The 19,647-nt window shown below is 33.1% G+C and overlaps 1 protein-coding gene across 1 annotated transcript in view; it reads right to left on the bottom strand.

The window, feature by feature from the left end:
• ARFGEF1 (ADP-ribosylation factor guanine nucleotide-exchange factor 1 (brefeldin A-inhibited)) overlaps positions 1–19,647 on the bottom strand; it is a 124,941-nt gene that overhangs the window by 52,086 nt on the left and 53,208 nt on the right. Inside the window, exons 8-17 of the mRNA XM_004679818.2 lie at positions 15,527–15,702; positions 14,220–14,353; positions 10,234–10,468; positions 7,114–7,213; positions 6,867–7,006; positions 6,659–6,767; positions 5,877–6,078; positions 2,898–3,009; positions 2,357–2,562; positions 2,006–2,090 (exon numbers count right to left, since the gene is read on the bottom strand). Of these exons, the coding sequence (XP_004679875.1) occupies positions 2,006–2,090; positions 2,357–2,562; positions 2,898–3,009; positions 5,877–6,078; positions 6,659–6,767; positions 6,867–7,006; positions 7,114–7,213; positions 10,234–10,468; positions 14,220–14,353; positions 15,527–15,702 (1,499 nt within the window). The remainder of the gene's footprint in view (positions 1–2,005; positions 2,091–2,356; positions 2,563–2,897; positions 3,010–5,876; positions 6,079–6,658; positions 6,768–6,866; positions 7,007–7,113; positions 7,214–10,233; positions 10,469–14,219; positions 14,354–15,526; positions 15,703–19,647) is intronic.

The following is a 19,647-nucleotide window of genomic DNA, read 5'->3' as shown; positions in this document are numbered from 1 at the left end:
ACAGCCACTGTAGCATAAGTTTGATTCCTGGCCAGTGGGGGTGACCTACATGGTGTGGCAGATCTCTTCTGACCCATCTGCTATTCCCCTCAGCAGTGTATTTCAGTCCATCTGTCTGTTCTGCTCCCCCTCACTGTCTCTGGTGAATCCTCTCACCTCCCTGTACCTCAGACCTGCACCTTAATTCTTGTGTGCATAAATAAATATTTTAAAAAAGGAACAATTATTAGAAACATGTAATAGCAAAAGACTTGTACCTTCTTAGTTCAGAAGAACATAAATATATCATAAAGGATTTAATAGTTGGCTTTACATGAATTCTTGAATAAGGATAACAATAACTGATATTTAAAACCAGATAATATCTCTGAGTGACTCATCATGGCAGCTGAATATTAGGAAATCTCTGTGAAAGACTTAAGAGTTCCTTTTCCTGCTTAAAAATAATCTGAACAAGAATATCTTGCTGTATACCTCGTAAGTCTTAGAAGTCTGCAGAGTACGATTTTTGTATTCTGTAAGATGGCAGTCCTGTCATCTAACTTAGGAACTCAGAGCTAAAATATTTGTGTTTTATATCTCCCCAAACCCAGATGGACAAACCCAAAAATACTATGATGCCTCTGAAAATATATTTATTAAATATAGTCCTACAACTATAAATATATAGCAAATATATAATAAAGATTCTATAAATATATAATAAAGTACACAGAATAATAACTAAGTACTTGGAAGTTTACAAACAAATAAACTACAAAGAAACCAGAATTTCCAGTGACTACAACTGGAATACTTATTTAGTTCAGATTACTATGTAAGCAGATTATTCTGGAATGAGAGACAGGGTAGAAGGAATGCTTTTTCTAAATGTAAATATATTACCATAAAAGTTTCTAAATGGCCCTCCCTGGTGGCGCAGCGGGTTAAAGCACAGCACTGAGAATCTAAAGCCGCTTCCGCATGATTCGATTCCCGCCTGCCCCAGAGGTGACCACATGGTGTGGAAGACCTCTCCTGACCCGCCTGCTGCTCCCTTCAGCAGTGTACTTCGTCGATCTGTCTGTTCTATTCCCCATTCTGTCTCTGGTGACACCTCTCACCGCCCCTGAGCCTCTGACCTGTACCCCAGTTCTGTATGCACAAATAAATAAATCTTTAAAAAAAAAAGTTTCCAAATGTATTTAATATTATTCAAATAAAGCACTATCATGCTACAACTGAAAAACTCATCTCAAGTCACAGCAATAAAAAAAGTATACAAAAGAAAGAAAAATATATATATATAAAAGAATGCAAACTATTTCACTTGAAAGTTCGATGAATACCAAAAAATTATTATTATCAAAATAATAAGCACACAATTGCTATCCATTAAGAGGCTAAAAGAAAAAAACACCTGGAAATTTTTAGCATGGCATATGGCAGAAAAATATTACTATCATGCCATCAGATACAGAGAAAAGTTATGACAGGAAATCTGAAGTAGTAGTAAAGTATGTTTGTGGGCATGTGCTGTAATAAGTACAGGAAAATTATGAGCACCTTCTTAGTTGAAAATGTATCTTAGGCTTTCTATAGTTACTAATCTAATGTACAGATTTATTTTATAGCTATGTAAGTTAAAATAAAATTACTGCAGAGGCCCTCCCTGGTGGCGCAGGAGGTTAAACCACTTCCGCATGAGTTCGATTCCCGCCTGCCCCGGAGGAGACCACATGATGTGGCAGACCTCTCCTGACCCGCCGGCTGCTCCCCTCAGTAGTGTAGTTCGTCAATCTGCCTGTTCTGCTCCCCACTCTGTCTCTGGTGAAGTCTTTTACCACCCCTGAGTCTCTGGCCTGTACCCCAGTTCTGTATGCACAAATAAATAAATCTAAAAAAAAAAAAATTACTGCAGAATCTTATTTTTAAAATGTACAGTTTCCCAAATTACTTATGGAATTCAAAAGAACTTATATAACTTATACTATTTATTATAAAACTGGTCTAAAAGAAAACATACCTGTGGACTGTGTAGATCTGTAGTCAACATGATAATTGAGTAAGCCAAAACATATGCAGTATCTGCACTAGCAAAAAGGGTTTGTCTGGAAAAATGAACATATGTTATGAATTTACTGTCTTCACATTTCATTTAAATTACTTACTTCAAACCCCAAAGCACTTTTAATTTTAGTCTCAATATTATTGCATCATTTCAAATTATAAACTCTTGTGGAATTATCTTACCATTTCCAGATCATAGACACTAAATTCTCTGAAAGCAGGGATTATTAATCTTTTAGTGCTCACTAACATAGTGTCTTCAATATAGATGATAACCAAAAAATACTTTAACGTGACACTTGCTTACCCTTGGTTGCACTCTAGGTATCTTGCAGCAAATTTTTCCATTAATCGATCAATTTTCTGAGCTTCCCCTGGAAGGCGGAATCCTTCCAGAAACATGCGAAGGGCTGAAACAAAGTCCTTTCCTGAAAAGTCATGTTGGTCCACATATGCATACATGACTTCTTTGTTAAATTTATCATTATCTCCCAGGAACTCACCCACTTGAGTCTAAACAATAAACATAGAAATTGATATTCTAATGGAATGCTACATTTGCCACATAGCCATTTAAAATCAGAAAAATTTTTAAGATCCACTGGTTTTAGTTAGAGGGTATAATTATCTTAAACATGAAATTCAAAGTTAGGTGTGTTTATAAAAGAATAAAAATCAAGATACTCTTAAATTTAGGAAACTAAAGAGCAAAATTAAGAATATCTAGGTTATTCTTTCAGTTTATTTATATACTTAGTAGTTATTTTAAATGGGTAACAATGTTATCTTAAACTTTAAAAAAAGCACTTTATAGACAAAGTTAGAATTAAATAAAATAATATTCTCACAGAGTCTAATCTTTCTTCTTGATGCAAAAACTGGGCAATATCTTCAGGTGTAGTGCCAAGCATTCCTTGTTCTTGGAGGTACTGTATTCCTCTCTTTGGTTTCTTATTAAATCTAGGTAGCATTAAGGTTAATAGGAACATTAAAAAAAGCCATATATATCCCCCAAAAGATGTTAAGCTACAGTAAATTTCCTAACACTATCCAGAAAATAGGAACTTATTAAGCACAATTATTTAATGAATATACAAAAATTAACATCAGTCATTATTTTTGTATTAGAAAAAAGTCTCAAATGGAAGGTCATCTTTAACACTGATAGGGCTCATTTCACAGATTATTTGATACAATGCCATATAATATAGATGAACCTGAGCAAATAGAATATCAACTTATACTTTTAATATATTAATCTTAACTAAGGCATAATGTTCATGTAATTTTGGATCATTCTATGTATATCATTTTTTAATTCTTAAATTTCCTGCTAAAAAGCATAGAATTATGGTGACTGTTTTAACTGCAATATGGTAGCATTATTTCCTTTATCAAAAGATGTCTAAATATCCGAAGTTTTCAGAGTAAGATTCAGCTGGTACAATGCCACACAAACCTTTCTTGCCTCAGTGTAGCTCAGGTTTCTCTCTCATCCCTCCTCCTATCTACTCCTGTGGCCTCACTCCCATTTATCCCATCTCATTCCCTAAACATAATGCCATCTGCAGAATATTTTCTCTACATGTTTTAGCAATACTTTCTACAACGCAAACCTTTACCTGCTGTATCCATTGGGGCTATCTTTTCAACAACAAAAAAAATCAGCTTCTTTGTTTAAAATCTTTCAATGACACATCAATAATGAAAATAACAAGACAAAAACTCCTTTATATGGAGAATAAGACTATCAGTATTCTGTAAACAACTCAAGCTTTTATTTTTACCTTCTGCTATTAGTTCTCTTCGCCCCCTCCCCGCACTACTTGAAAAACAGTCCTCAAATGTTCTCCTTTCCCCTCTGTGCTACTATATACCCCATTCTTTGCCTGAAGTAAACTTTCCAGTTCTGTTCTTTTATTGATTCTCCTAATTCAATCATCATCACACACATAAATTAAAATCACCTTTTCACTAAAATAGCAGCACTCACTGTAAGTTTTCAAAAATTATAAAATGCCAAAAAGTTATTCACAAGGTAAAAAAGTAACATAGCAGAAGGAAGTGACTAATTCTGAGGTGGTACTGGTATATTTCCTAGGGAAGTAGGTCTCTGTGGAATTCAGTTTTGAAAAAGGAATACATCATTTATAAACAAAGATGATGATGGCACACTATACATAAAAGCATAAAATGGCATATCATAAGGATGCTCTGTATTGTTGGAAAAAAAGATGCAAGAAAGGTAAGTGGCTGGTGATATAACAGTGTCCTGCAGATCAAAACAATAAAGGGGATTGATTACATGTCATTACATGAAGCTTGGCTTTATCTAATCAAGAGAAGGAAGAAAAGAGAAGCATATTTTTATTCAATAAGTATTACTGTACTTTTGAGTGAAAAACAGAACAAATATGACCAAAGAAAGTAAGACAATAAAAGATTATAGTAGTCAAGGCAAGAAGTGGTAATAGCTTGACTTGAAAGAAAAACTGAAATGAAGAGAAGAAAATAAATTACAGAAATAGGAAGATAATCAACAGAATTGACTTCTTAGAAACAAAGGAAAAATCTCAGGTAACTCAGATTCTTGTTTTATGAATTTAATAACATTCTGGGGTTACTAACCTAAATGAGAAAAACAGTAACAACAGTTTGTCTTTTGCTTTGGAAGGACTATTGGGGAACTGATATAGAGATTGATAAATCTGGCTATAGGCATGATGAGTGTGAGAATTTATACAATATCCACTGGAGATATTTAATAAACAATTACATATATGAGTCTGGATTTCAATAGAAGTATTTATGTTAAAAATAACACTTCACAATTTTGAGACTTTTAATACGTATACAGTAGCTAAAGACATGAAAAGAACATGATCATATAAATACCTCACTGCCCCAATATACTAGTTCTTGAGCCTAATAAAAGCTGGGTTTCTTAAGAAGCAAAAGCTATTCCATTCATCAAGTTTCCCCCATGATCATACATATGAATGGGACACCTTGATAGTGGCTAAAAAATCAGAATGAATTAAGTGTTGGTAGCTATTTCCATAGGCAATTTTCCAAGACTATGTTAAAAATGGGATGCTTGAACATTCACTTATCTTGACTCTAGAAGAAATATTTTACAGTGGCAGTAGGAAACTAAACAAACATCTAGTTTACAGAAACTAGGTTAATGGGAAAAGGTCAACTAATGCATGTTTCCCATTAACATCTCTTTGAAAGAACAGACTGGCAGTAGGAGTGAGGAAAGTACAACGACAGTGAACCCAGATAGTTAATAATCAAGGAGCAGGAGAATAAACATCTTAGTGAAAAAATTGATTTCAAAGATCCAAGTATGGCAGAATTATTAGGTTGGAAAGGGATTCTCACCTTTATCAACATATAAAAAGGAAATCAGTAACAACAAGAGTAATATATTTGTACTCCAGTTGGAGAAAATCCAAACTTATAAAGAAGTTGCATACTTCAAATTTCTTGAGTCATCATTTGCTTAGGAAATATGAGGGTTTCATAACAGATAATGGCAAACTGCACCATTAATGTTATGAACAGCATATAAAATAAGATGCAAAATTAATTTAAAGTATATTGAAAGGGTCTCTTTGAGCTAGGCTGCGATGAACAAGAGGAACTGAAAACGGAGCCACTAGATGTCTTGGATAGAGGTGACCTACACTCCATTTTACTCTCTGAAAGGTCATAAGAAGGGGATAAAAAAGAACCTTAAGATACAGAGAAACCCAGGGCAAGGGTGGCATGTACTAGTGGAGGAATAGTCAGTAACATTAATCCTTAAAATAGACACTCACAAATCTATCCCTTGTTCTATTATTTCTTTTTGTTGTTTTAGGACCTCAAATTGTTCTGGATTATCAGTGCCAGACATCTGTGTACTGTAGCTGCCTATTCCTGATGATGAAGTTGACTCCAGAGAATTTAAACTTCCATATCTGTTTATTGTCTCAGGGTGTCTGATTTCACTTGTCTCTTGCTCTGAGGGTTTTTCCTGACCTGTAAAAAGAAAAACTAATATAATGAATTATTCTATTAAAGAAAAAAAAAAAAAGATAAAAATGGGTGCCCTAATACACAATACACCGCTATAAAAACAGATTTATACATGTTCAATTTGCAAAACTATGTTATTTTTGGAATTGCAGTGCTAAGTAACCGATTTCTTACCTCTACTTCTAGTTCTTAAGGAATAATTATCCCTCACAGTAGTCTTGACTAAATCATGAGGCTATTAGCTCTGTAGCTGTGAGATTTTCTCTAAAAGTAACCATCAAACACAGATGAACAATTCACTCTTCTTAAAACACACTGACTTTTATGATATTTCTTCTACAATTATTCTTTAACTGGTTGCATAAATATGCTTCAATCTAATATTAAAAATATTTTAGGAAGACTTAGAAAGAAAAAAGTTTGTATAATTAAGAACAGGGAATTAATAATTTAAAACCAGTTATTTACTCAGAGATTGCCTCTTCAACAATTAAATGAACAAAAACATCATAAAATTGGTTTACTCATCTGCAGCTATCTTTCATTTACTTAAGATGATGAATAATTCAAAATATCAGCTTACCAAGAGTTGTTTGGGAGTTGGGATTCACATACTGGTCCTTGCTCCATTCAACCATGCACTTCAAAATTGACACTAAGCACTCTAAACCTTTTTTCCTCAGGCTCAATTCCTAGAAAAATAATTCATAAAAAGAAAAAAAAAAAAGCCCTTTTAAGAAAAACAGCTCTTCCTTAAAGTTTACATTTGAAATTGTTCATAAAGTTCTTACCTGCACATTACTCATACCAAGTTCTTGACTGCCACGTCCTTGAGCAATTTTTGACAGATCATTTACTAGTCTTTCAAAAATATTTGCTGCATTTAAGTCACAGTCGTAATTTACATAAATATCCACTACACTCTGAGCATCTGCAACAATACATGATATTGACTCTAACAAAAGGCATTTAATATAAATTTACATTTGGTGTTTTAAACATCTCATAAGAGATAATAGAGAAGATAATTTCAAATACCTGCACAAATCCTTGTCAGTGTCTGAATAACCATCCATTTGTGGTCAAATGAGCTGGTAGAAGTTTCCAAAATATATAAGAAAATTTCTTTAAAGAACACCTGTGATCAGGAGAAAGCATTTAAAATACTGCTTTATAATTCAGACATGTGATCATTTTTAAATATTCCCAAAATGTAGAGCAGAACTTAGGACCCTAGGCTCCTCGAGTTCAACTCCTCTAAAGTTCCATCTCTAAAACATCAGCAATAAAATAAGTGACTGACTTCAACTGGCTCTTGCAGTAAGAGCACTGCACTTTACAAGTGACTGAAAAAAACTACCAAAATGAGCAAATTAACATTTATGGAACATCTGTACTAGAAATTCCAAAAATTCTTAATAAGATAAATAGAATTTTCTCCTAATTTGGGCAATATACACTTGCAAAGTGTTTTTCTTTTACATAATTCAACACATATCTATTACTTGTATCATGATAGTATTTCTTATAGGACTGTAAGGTGGAAGAAAGCAGGAACCAAGTCTTTCTTGCTAAGCACTGGGTCCACACTGCATTATACATAGTAGGCATTCAATTAATATTAACAGTAATAAGGCTACAGTTCCTAAATACTGCATAAAGAATGCCCTGCAAGCTCAGAAGGGTGCAACTTAGAATTTTCAAGAGAAAATTCAGAGGGTTACACTTCTCCAGGACATGTCACAAGACTGTACTGTTTTAATTATATCATGCTACATTACTTTCAATGCTGTTATTTTCGCTGTTGCAATATAAAGAGTGGGAAACGAAAGTGACAAGTATCCAATTGATTCCAAAGTATGAAATGTGCAATCAATAAACATACATGTTCCAGTAGTAAATAGGTTAACTATTCAAGAATGAAAAATATTTCCATTTATTTGTACTTTAATGCATATAGCATTAAGACTAACAGGTATTAAATTGTTTAATAATTAGAGCTGTTAGATTTATCTTTAGGAGCAAGTGCACCATGACAGGATTAGAAACTAATGGTACCATGAATGAAGAGAGTTTGGGACTCTCTGATTTATGAAATAAATTAAAAACCAGATTTGGAACAAGGAAAATTAGATACTGCCTGTATGGATCATCAAATTATAACAATCAAAAACTTCCATTTGTAATTTAAGATATTATACCTATCAACAAGAGCGTAAAAAACTCCAAAACTTTAGAAACTAAGCACTTTTAATGCAATATAAAATAGAACTAACATAAGTATTTTCTCTTCATATAATAAACATTCTCTTGAAAAGTTGTATATGAACTTTATTTTCTGGAACGGACATTTAATTTAATGACCATGGAAAAATGACATCAAAGAAACTCTTTAAGTGAATATTCTTACAAAAACAAACCTTTGCATTAACAATGACAGTTTTATTCTGCAAATTCAGGTTTTCATTAGTTGTGTTTTCTCTAACTAGAACAAAGGCCATTGTGCATTTAAGTATGTTTAACATTTTCAAAAGGATAGCTTATCTTGTTTTATCATGATAATCTCTCCATTAGACAAAGTGAAATAAACTTGACCTCTTTAGTAAATAGAACATTATAAGTTTTAAAATGAGAATCTATTATTTATGTGCAGACAGGAAATTTCTTAGAAGTATTTTCTTTTAAATTAATGCTTACTTAAAAATACAAATTAATGCTTACAAGTATTGTACATGTCAAATTTGCACAAAAATAGTAATCCTCAATTTAAATGATGCTCTGATATATGATTCCCTATGAATTTTTTTCAAACAATATGCTTAATAATAGTTAAAGTCTCAGTGTCCAAATATAGGGAAGTTATTGGATATACAAGGTCTTCCAAAATCTCTATTGTCAATTTAAATATTTCAACATCAAATGAAAACAACAAAAATTTTAATTTTTTTTCTTAAAGCCTCTTTTCCTTGTAGTTCCTAACAACTGGGGGTTTGGGGGTATCTAAAAATAATGACCATTTCTAGTTTAAATACCTTGCATTATTTTAACAGATACTTGGCAAACTTCTAAAATGTACCAACATATGTATACACCAGAAATTGATCTCTATCTAAAATTTTGAATCTCAAATTTTAAAACTTTCCACTTAAAATACAAAGGCCATATTCTATCTCTTTCACATAATAATGTTTCATATGTGTTTTAAAGCTATTGTAGAAAATTAATTATGAAGGATAATGTGACTATTTTAACCATTTCAAAACTCTGGGAAAACAAGTATTTGTTTTCTATGAGCTTGTGAGTTATTAGTCTTGAGTTATAATAAAATATAAGATTAATATAAAAATTAAACTGTAAACTGATTAGCATTTTAAAGAACATGAAGTTGAAAACTTACTAGCATAAAAATGAACATTTCTAACTAACATTGCCAAATGAAACATCTTAACAAATGACAAGCTCAAAAAAGCATTAAATAGATGAAACATAAAATACTACTTTAAAATACTGAATTATTTGAAGGTGGGGAAAAAAGATCAGAAATTGGTGCACATATACAATATACGCAAAATGGCTGGAAGAGTCTCTAATTTAGTTATGGTCAATCTTTACAAATATTTTGCAAATGTTTCCAAATATCTTGGAAGAAAAGTAGGAATATAACACACAATTTAAAAAATTACAAATCATGAATTTCGATTTTCAATGTTGTAAAATGTAAATCCAAAAAAATCTTCAATCATCTCATCTTTTTAAAGTGCCAAGAGAAGCGCTTAAACCCAAGTAGACAACATATATTTAAAACTTTTTATGATAGCCAATTCACTATTACATATAGATAATTAACAAAGGTATTGAAGGGTCCAAATTTATTCAAGATAGCTAGAATAATTCATTCAACTAATGTAAATTCTTTTAAAGGAAAGAGATGTGTCATAATTTGATTTCACATTCTAAGAAGTGACCTAATGCTTGCATTTGATAGGCATATGTTAGTTTAATGGGTGAATAAAAAAAGAGTATGTGATAATACACAACTATAACTTCACATTGTGAAAAACTTACCTAGAAAGTCGATTTAATATGAAACTTAGCTAGAAAGTCGATTTAATATGAAACCAAATGAAATATCTAACAATGCCTAAATGCAAAACATACCTCAATCTGCATCTTCAGATGTGTCTTGAAATTTGACAACAATGTAAGAAATATGGAAAGAGAAAGTTCAAAAACCTCTGGAACAGATGAAACTCCATTTTTAGAGAGTGCAACACACAGATACTGTTTAATAGCATTAATAAACATCTCATTTGTTCTGAAAATGGGTCCTGCATTCTGCAGAATAGACAGAAGTAACTGCAATGAAAGAATCTTCGATCGTAACTCATGAGATCTGAAATGTGAAAAAGAAGGCAGAGTATGTGGACAAGTTTATATTAACATCATGATAATAACAGGTTTTCCTGAAGATATTTCCTGGTAAATAACTTCAAAAACTTTTAAATGGAAAAGAACACAAGCTACACAAATCCAGCACATGAATAAGCTTAGCCATTAAAAATTAGTAGTTCCATTGACATTTCTTTTGTTTTTTCCCTGGTTAAAAACTTTTTTTCCTTTTATAAAAAATTATATATGTATATATGTTAGTTTAATATATATTTTATATATATATAAGAATGATTATATATAATTGTTATATATATGTTATATATGTTACATTTTTTCATCTCAGTTGTAATTCCCATGAATGCCAATTCACCCATGTACCATAATCATAGTCCTGTGTGCTCTTCCCACCCGTTTTGATCCTATTCCCCTTCTACCCATGTATGATGTCTCCAGTTTATAGCTGTTAGTTAATTTTCACTTTTTACTTTATTACAATTGCATTTATTTTTTCTGATCCCTTACACTCCTGCTGAGTGAAAAACCATATGGTATTAATTTTTTCCTTCTGGCCTATTTCACTAAGCATGATCACTTCCAGCTCCATTTATGTTCCAATGAGATTTCTTTTATCACACAGCTGAACAGATTTTTTTAAATAGGAAAGCAATAATTCACATATATTGCACAACAACCCATATATTTAGCACCTACCTCCTCTGGACAAGAAAATAATAGAAAATAATATAAAGATGTATGCTTTGCTCCTTTCCTTCACAAGCATATTTTAATTTTTAGAAATTGTGAATTTCTCAGAAATGTTTAATTTCATGCATTCTATTCCTACTTAGGCTACTCAAAAATCCTAAATACTAAAGAAAAGCTTTGGGTGCATTAACAAGTTATAGCATTACTTCAAGCTTGTTTTTTCAGTAACCTGTTAAAGTTGTTTTCCTTTTTTCAAATACCAAAAAATAGGTTTTAGGGCATTTATTTCATAATAGCTTACTCCTCTATGCTAAATATTTCTATAATGAAATGCTCAAAATTTTCTGCTTTAAATTTAAAATTTTCCTTAATATACTATACCATACTTTGATCAACATTTAGTGTGTTAATTAACAGATTTCATAATTTTCCTTCCATTAAAACAGACCTCATAAGCACAACCAAGAAGACTGATCCCAAACAGCTTTTCATATACAGTATACTCTTAAATGCTCCAGCAGCTATAGTTCTTTTCTTTCTTTATCCCAAACGCTATATCCAGTCACATTTACACAGCAATATTAAGCTTAACTGCTCCTGATTTCCACCTTAAAAATTTTATGGTTATAATTTCAAGCTAATACAAGAACCTAATTAACAAGGAATATTTAATTTTATATAAATGAGTGAGTATCACAAAAGGTATTGTCTTTGAAATGAAACAGGAACTAATATCATGGATCTTTATGAGAAGCATGTTTCCAAGATGGCTATTCCTATGAATTTAAAAATAAGTGCAGCAAATACAGGATTACAAAAAGATCAGATAAATCAAGTTAGAAACAGCAAGAGGTTAAGACCGAATACTTCCAGAAAAATATGAAATAGGCCATCAATCTCCTGTTTATGTTGAAGTGTTTCAAGGCTATCCTCTTCTACTTCCACCTCTAACCAACATTTGTCTCTTTTTTGTGCAATTTCAGTATTAAAGCCTACAGTTTACCATTCTCTAGTAAACAAAATACCTTGTATTTGTGCTCAAAATAATTAATGGATTTATTTACCCACAAATTTATTATGTACCAGTTGCAAAAAGGCATTTATTAATGAATGAAGAATTGATCAAACGGTTGTCTTATACATAATAAAGTGTATTTCTGAGAGGCTGGAAATTTCAGGTCAGCAGTTTTTCGTGCAATAGTTTTAAATTATAATTAAACTTTAAAAAAAAAAAAACATTTCCTGGATCATCATTTTAGCAAAGCCACAAAATATAAAGGGAAGAAAGGACAAATATATATAAATATAAAAGCTCACTGATTTAGGAAGAATATTCACTTAGGATGATAAAAAACCTCTCATTCTCTCAGGGAAATAGAAGTTTCTAGGGATAGAAATGTTGATCTTTTGCAATATTCGATTTCTATGTTTATAAAGAATGTGAAGGCCTTATTTTTTATTATAACAAAATTTCCTAATATTTGCATTAAGTCTGCTAAACATTAGGAATAACGTTTACATTACTTCTCATAAGATCACCTTAAGTAATATTCAATATTTTATCTCTATAAAACTACATTATTCTTTTTTCAGGGCTTCATGAACTTCTCTCCTACACTAAATACTACTCAAAATACCTAATTTCTTTTGTGTTCCTTTTATATTTGGTATTTTAAGGACTTCCCTTACTTCTACTTCCAGCATCTTTTCACATTGTTTTTTATATCTGACTTGGGGAAATTAAGTATCTGAAGCTTTTAAGGTTATTTTTAAAGTCACAGCAAAAATGGCCCTTAAATAAGCAGTAATATCAAAATTTTAAGTTACCTCCTTTTAAAATAAGTCTTTGTGAATTAAGAACGAGATGCTAAACTTGTTAATTTTTGTTAAACTTGTTAATGACTTATTTTCTTGTCATAATAACAGTAAGAAAATACTTAAATTTTACTTTAAGAAAACATATAGGGCACAGTCAAGTTTGTATTGTTATCTGAAGCTTGATTCTTTTTCTGTAGAGTTTTTATTTTCAATTCCAGAACAACTAATAAAATCATACTTGTAAATCTCAGGTTTTGAATCTAGAAGATTTTAGAATTTTAGGATTCTGACTCTAAAAAGATGGCTCACAGTGAATCATCTAATAGGTAAGAGAACTATAAAAAATACAACCAATGTGGTTTCCCAAAACATATAAAGTTGTTACAGCAGTTTTCTCTAGTACCATCAGAAACTTAAATACTTTTTTTTAGTGAAGTATGGTTGCTTACATTTCCCCATCAGTCATTCAAGCCTTCTTTAAGGTTCTTTTCTCTTGAAAGTTCTCCTAAAATTACCATGCTATAATACTTCATTTTGCAACATTAGAGAGGTAGTCCTCCCTTACTAATTCCCAAATTTAATCTCAAGCAGGAATTAGCAGCACTTGAATTACATGAAATGAAAGATACTAATGATTTAAGAATTATAAAAATAGCACTTTCCTAGATTTAAGCTAATATAGTTGATGGGAAACTGACTAGGGACTCCTATCTCAGTACTTACTGCTCCCTGTGGAGAAAGAAAACATCTTAGGGCCTTTTTCAGATCTTAATGAATGTATCTTATCTTTTTTTTTAAATATCCAAAAGGAAAGTAAAGGATGCTTATACAGATACAAGCCGGCAAACAATGTATATTATCTTTCATTATGACATTTTAAAATTATTTCTCTTGGATTTTACCACTTTTGGCCTAGCAGCTTTCAGGAGCCTAGCATAAGATTGGAAAGCAGGAATACACCAGCTATAGATTTACTTACAATACTGAAATCAGATTTCCTCATTCAATATTTATCAAGCACCTACTATGTGGTTGGTATGTTTTTGAAATCATGTAATTTATCTACTCCAGTAGTTTTGAAACTCAATGTTTTTATGTCGTTTATAAAGTAAATACGCTTAAAATACATTTTTGAAAGGCCTATTAAGAACAAAAGAGAATCCAAAGACTTACAGTAAATTTTAAACTTAAAAGATTGCATTTGTCAGACAGAACAGTTAGTAACTTACTTTGGATCTGGTGGTCCATCTGATAGTGGTTTCATGGACAGTTTACACAATGACCTGAATACTAGAAAGGCATCCTTTTGTAAAATGTGGGAAAACTTAGCACCAGGTGAAGGTCCTGAAGAATTTCCAGATTCCTGAACAAGTTAACATACTATATAAGTAAAGACATTTACCAGGGTAAAATTATTTCAGCCTTCTATATAGTTTATTCAATTCAGTAATATGTGGGTTCCCTCACCTTTTGGAAGGGGAAGCAAATGAGGAGTTGGCCACATGGTTTTCTTTAATTTGACATGCAACACCCCATCACCTTAAAAAATGTGTTTTAAAGTAATCCCCTATTGTCCACAATTAAGATCTAAAAATTTATCCAGTCTACATTATTACTAAAAACAAAAAACAAACAAAAAACCTAGCACATCAAGCCCTGACCTCATACAATGGCCTAAATTATGTTTTCTACTATTTGCCAGTTGATGCCAGTTGATGTTTTATAATTTTGTCCTATTATATTTTAATCTATTCTGCATGGATAGAAAGTAGAGAACGCCATGGCAATGTTTTATAGTCATTAACTAACGAAGGTCATGAAAGACATGAAAATTTACCCATGTTATGGGCACTGATGTAGAGTAGAATTCTTTATTTAAAAAAGATAAAAACGGCCCTCCCTGGTGGCGCAGTGGGTTAAAGCACTGCACAAAGAAGCCTAAGCCACTTCCTCATGAGTTTGATTCCCGCTGCCCCGGAGGCGACCACATGGTGTGGCAGACCTCTCCTGACCCGCCCGCTGCTCCCCTCAGCAGTGTACTTCATGGATCTGCCCGTTCTGCTCCCCACTCTTTCTCTGGTGAATCCTCTCACCCTCCGCATCTCTGGCCTGTACCCCAGTTCTGTACAAATAAATCTTTAAAAAAAAAAAAAGATAAAAACACAAAATACTCTATCACAGTATTGATTTCATTACAGCCCTGGACAAAGAAAAGATGAATTTCCCGAGAATTATGAAAGTTTCTCCTCAAGATATGAGAATTATCCTATGAATATGTGACAAAAATGTTCTGTTTAAATGTAATTTCAGTGGAAGAGGTGTAGGGGAAGATGTGACTAGATATGAGACACCTCAAAGAGGTAATTTAGTTATATATTAAGGGATTAAAAAGTTTTGATTGATAACAATGCGGGGAAAAAAAAACCCAAGATTTTATTTTTCCAAATTTAAATCAGACAACATAAACTGAAAATAGTCACTGAAAGGTGTTTACAAGAATAACAGGGTTTCTTCTTCTATCATCACCTATTTATACCTGAGTATCATTGGAAGAAACAGACAATCTGTCATCAGGTAAGGATGGTGTATATGCAACAGAAATTGGTGTTCCTGGAATTCCATTTGCTTGAATATTTTCATTGTCACTACCATCCTCTATAGTTCCAATGTTGCCTTCTGCACTTGAATCTATAGTAGTCCTTTCACCCATATCTAAAACAGAAGCAAAAACATGTAAATATATCTGGAGTTAAATGACAAGTGTTTAAAAAGTGTGGCATATTCAAAATGAAATAGTGAAAGAAACAGCAATGTGAAATAATATATACTGGCACCATTTGAAGGTTAGCATACTTACTAGTAAATATGCTTTTGGAATACATACAATTATGTTCCTTAAGTAGCTCTAGAAATGAAACATTTATTGAAAGGCTAACAGGAATGTGCCAAACAGAAGCTTACACTTGGTCTGTCAGCATTTCACTCAACTGGGTTATAATGAATGTTAATGCCTTGAGATATTCAGAGATACTCCTCCCTACAACCCAGGAACAATCTCATTATCAAATAATTTAAGGCAATACTGGATAACACGTTTTTCCCCTCTGATCAGGGTTTTATTCAAAATTAATTGTCCAAAACAAAATGTACTTTAAAGAATAAACAAATATTTTATGCAGCAGGCTTCCTTTCTTCTGTTGTTTTTATTTTACGCAGGCTGCTCTTCAGTGGCTGGTTTCCTGGGAGTTGTAGCTTTTATCCCACCACTAAAAACTTCTTTGGTTCCTTCACATGAAGAATTGTCGCTCCTTTCTACCTTTCCACCGATTTCTTGCCTAGAACCATCTTCTCATCCACTTTGACTTTTAGCATTGCAGCTGCTCATCCATTCAGTTTGTGATTCTAGATCTGGTATATGGTGTTTCCACACATGATCTTTGCCATTTGGCTTTGTCTTCAACCTGATTTTCAAGTTCTTCAGTACATTCTTCAAGAGTCTACAATAAACCCACTCTGGCATTCAGAGGGCTCTCTGGATCTGAGCTTTCCAAATTCCTGCTTATGTCTCTCTGTCATGAGCATTTTGCACATGAATAGATTACAACTAACCGTGAAAAAGGCAGCTTTATGCCAAGTACCATGCAGGCCATCTAACTTGCAGAAAGTACTTTCAGTATAAATGTAGAGATGTCCTACATGCTCACCAGAAGCAAGTTTCAGAATGTTCAATTGCCTTACGTTAAGCAAGTAATTCCAGGGATGCTTTTGAAGACCCTTAATGATCACTGTCCTCACTACAGATGACAAAGGGTGTCTTCTGTGTCGGCTACAACAATGGTTTCTCATTTTGTCCTTGCCAGCTCTAATTGGCTAAGAAGTTATTTTTTGTTTTAAGTATCATTGCAAACCTTAAGTTTCTCAAGAAGCAACAGTCTTCCTTGTCTTCTTGAAGTTTTCAACTTTGCCTTCAACCAATAAAAGGATCTTTCTCAATATGATAACCAGTAGACAAAACCAGCGCTAGTGCTACTGAGGTAGCCAGGGTAAAACAGTGTATCATGTTCACTCTGTGGTGCCACTGGTACCAGGTTTTGTTTGGTGTAAACATGTGACACCTATGACAAATATTTCCAAAAGGACCTTTGCCACAATGCTCAGTTCCTTCACCTTGAACTCTGGTGATCTGAACCACAGCTCTGCCGGTTACCCAAGATTCAGCACTGGTTTGAATAACTGCTAATTCAATGACAGCATAGGACTGCTTTTGTTTCACACATTGGTATAAACAAAGTTTACAGTATCTAGTTAAAAGGGAGCTTTAAATCAACAGGCAAAGTGAATTTTTGCCAGGAACAATCAATATTCTTTGATATTAGCTTTTGCTCTTCCCTTCTAGGAAAATTTCTCAAAGAAACTAAAAACATCTTCTGTAAGGGAGATGCAGGTTAAAACAAGTGAGGCATCATCTTACCATGAGAATGGCACATATTAAAAAATAAAAACAAAACCCAAAAATACACACTAGAGAGGATGTGGAGAGAAAGGAACCCACTACACTACTGATGGGAATGTAAACTGTTGCAAACATTTTGGGAAGTAGTGAAAAGAACATATGATCATCAACTCAAAAACTACAAGCTCTGCTATGTATAAGGCAGCATTATTTTCAATAGTTAGGACATGTAAAAAACTTAAATACTCATCAATAGATGGTTAAATCAACAAGACATGGTTTACCCACAATGTAGAATGCTAGTCAACCATAAGAAAAGATGAAGTGCTGCCATTTACAACAACAATAAGCAGCTGGAGAGAATTATGTATGGTAAAGGTAGTCAGAATGACAAAGACAAACATTTAACATTACACAGCAGATAATTCAAGAAAGTATTTCACCTTATAAAAACTAACATCATAAATGAAATGAGAGAAGGGGAGTATGGATCAAAAGGAATGTAAGGGAAGGTGAGAGGCAAAAATAAAAATAAACAAATAAAATGGAAGATATGCTCAAAGAACAAAGTAATAATGGTTCCATGTAAGGCCAAGTTATCTGGAACAGATGTAGGTTAGGATCCATGAAGAATATAGTAGATGGGGTCTACAGGCAGGGCTTTTACTGCCACACTTATTTTTATAGTTCCCTTTTTTCTACAATGAAATAATTCTGGAAGCTGTTAAAAATAATTATCAACAAGTAACACAAATGCTCTAGGCCCCATCACCCTGTAACTACTATCAAAGTTACGATGATACTAGTCAGTACCAGTGGATTGTCAGAAATTTATAACAGCATTGAAGTGTTAACCAGTTTATTTCTGGGACATCTTTCAGGTGTGTCTCACACACACACGCACACACATGCCCCAATTTTACTTTCAGTCTTTGAAGCCAGACATTCTTGGAGTGGCATCTACATTTCACCATTCATTCTATAAGTTAACTCATTTTCTCAGTTCTTCCATTTTCTCATGGTAGGAAAGGAACAGTTATAGCACTTTAAAACACCCTAACATTCGGGCCCTCCCTTGTGGTGCAGCGGGTTAAGGCACAACCCGGCACTGAGAAGCTTGGGCCACTTCCGCATGAGTTCGACCCCCGCCTGCCTGCCCCGGATGAGATCCACATGGTGTGGCAGACCTCTCCTGATCCGCCCGCTGCTCCCCTCAGCAGTGTACTTCGTCGATCTGCCTGTTCTGCTCCCCACTCTGTCTCTGGTGAATCCTCTCACCCGCCGCATCTCTGGCCTGTACCCCAGTTCTGTATGAATAAATAAATCTTAAAAAAAAAAAAAAACCCTAACATTCAGGAAAGATTAAATGAATAAATGCAAATGAAGGAAGTAAAATCATATGGAATACTCAGAAAGTCACAATAGAGTTAGAAAGTATTACTTTGGTTTTTCCTCCACTGCCTCCTAAATATTAGTGCAACTGAGCCCCTTAATTTACCTTCTTTTTTTGATGGACTCCACTGAAATTACCAAGAAGAAATACATATAACAGAAAAAATCTTTAATATTTAATAGCAATAGAAAACTAAGGACATGATCAATGAAGAAAAATATTGCAGGAAATTTCTTTAAAAAAAAAATCCAATAATGTTGCAACACCTCTGAATATATGCAAAGAACTGGCCTACCTGATTAGTGATTGAGTTCTATCATGTGGGTGTTTGGTATGTGTTTAACCTAAAATGTAAGATAGGAGGTGAAAAGAGAGCAGAATCTGAGCTAAGTAGGAGTACTATAGTACTAAACCAAATTAGTATGACAGTAGAATCTCCTAAAGTTTTAGAATTCCACTGTTTCTACTTAACTATTAATAATTAAACTCTAATTGATAAAGCAGTGTAAGAATCCCTGGCAAAGGTAATTAGAATGGAAACAAACAAACAAACAAAAAACAGTCTAAGGAACCCTTATAAAATATTTCCATTGCATTTAACCCAAATGTTACTTAGCTTTAGTTTGTGCTCACAATATGGTGAGGCTGGCCTACATTGTGTAAGGAATGCTAGAGTTACCCCTTGCTCATGGGGAGCATGTGCTCCTTAGCCATTTGTCAGCATGGACACAAGGTGTGCCTTTGGGCTTCAGTCACCTCAAGGACCTTCTTACAAGGAAGGCCTTGTAAGAAACAGAAAAATATACACAAC

Source organism: Condylura cristata, unplaced genomic scaffold (genome assembly GCF_000260355.1).
Source record: "Condylura cristata isolate star-nosed mole 26May11 unplaced genomic scaffold, ConCri1.0 scaffold00009, whole genome shotgun sequence".
NCBI lineage: Eukaryota > Metazoa > Chordata > Mammalia > Eulipotyphla > Talpidae > Condylura > Condylura cristata.
The sequence above is the reverse complement of the archived record's forward strand: the minus strand, read 5'-3'. Positions and strand labels throughout refer to the sequence as shown.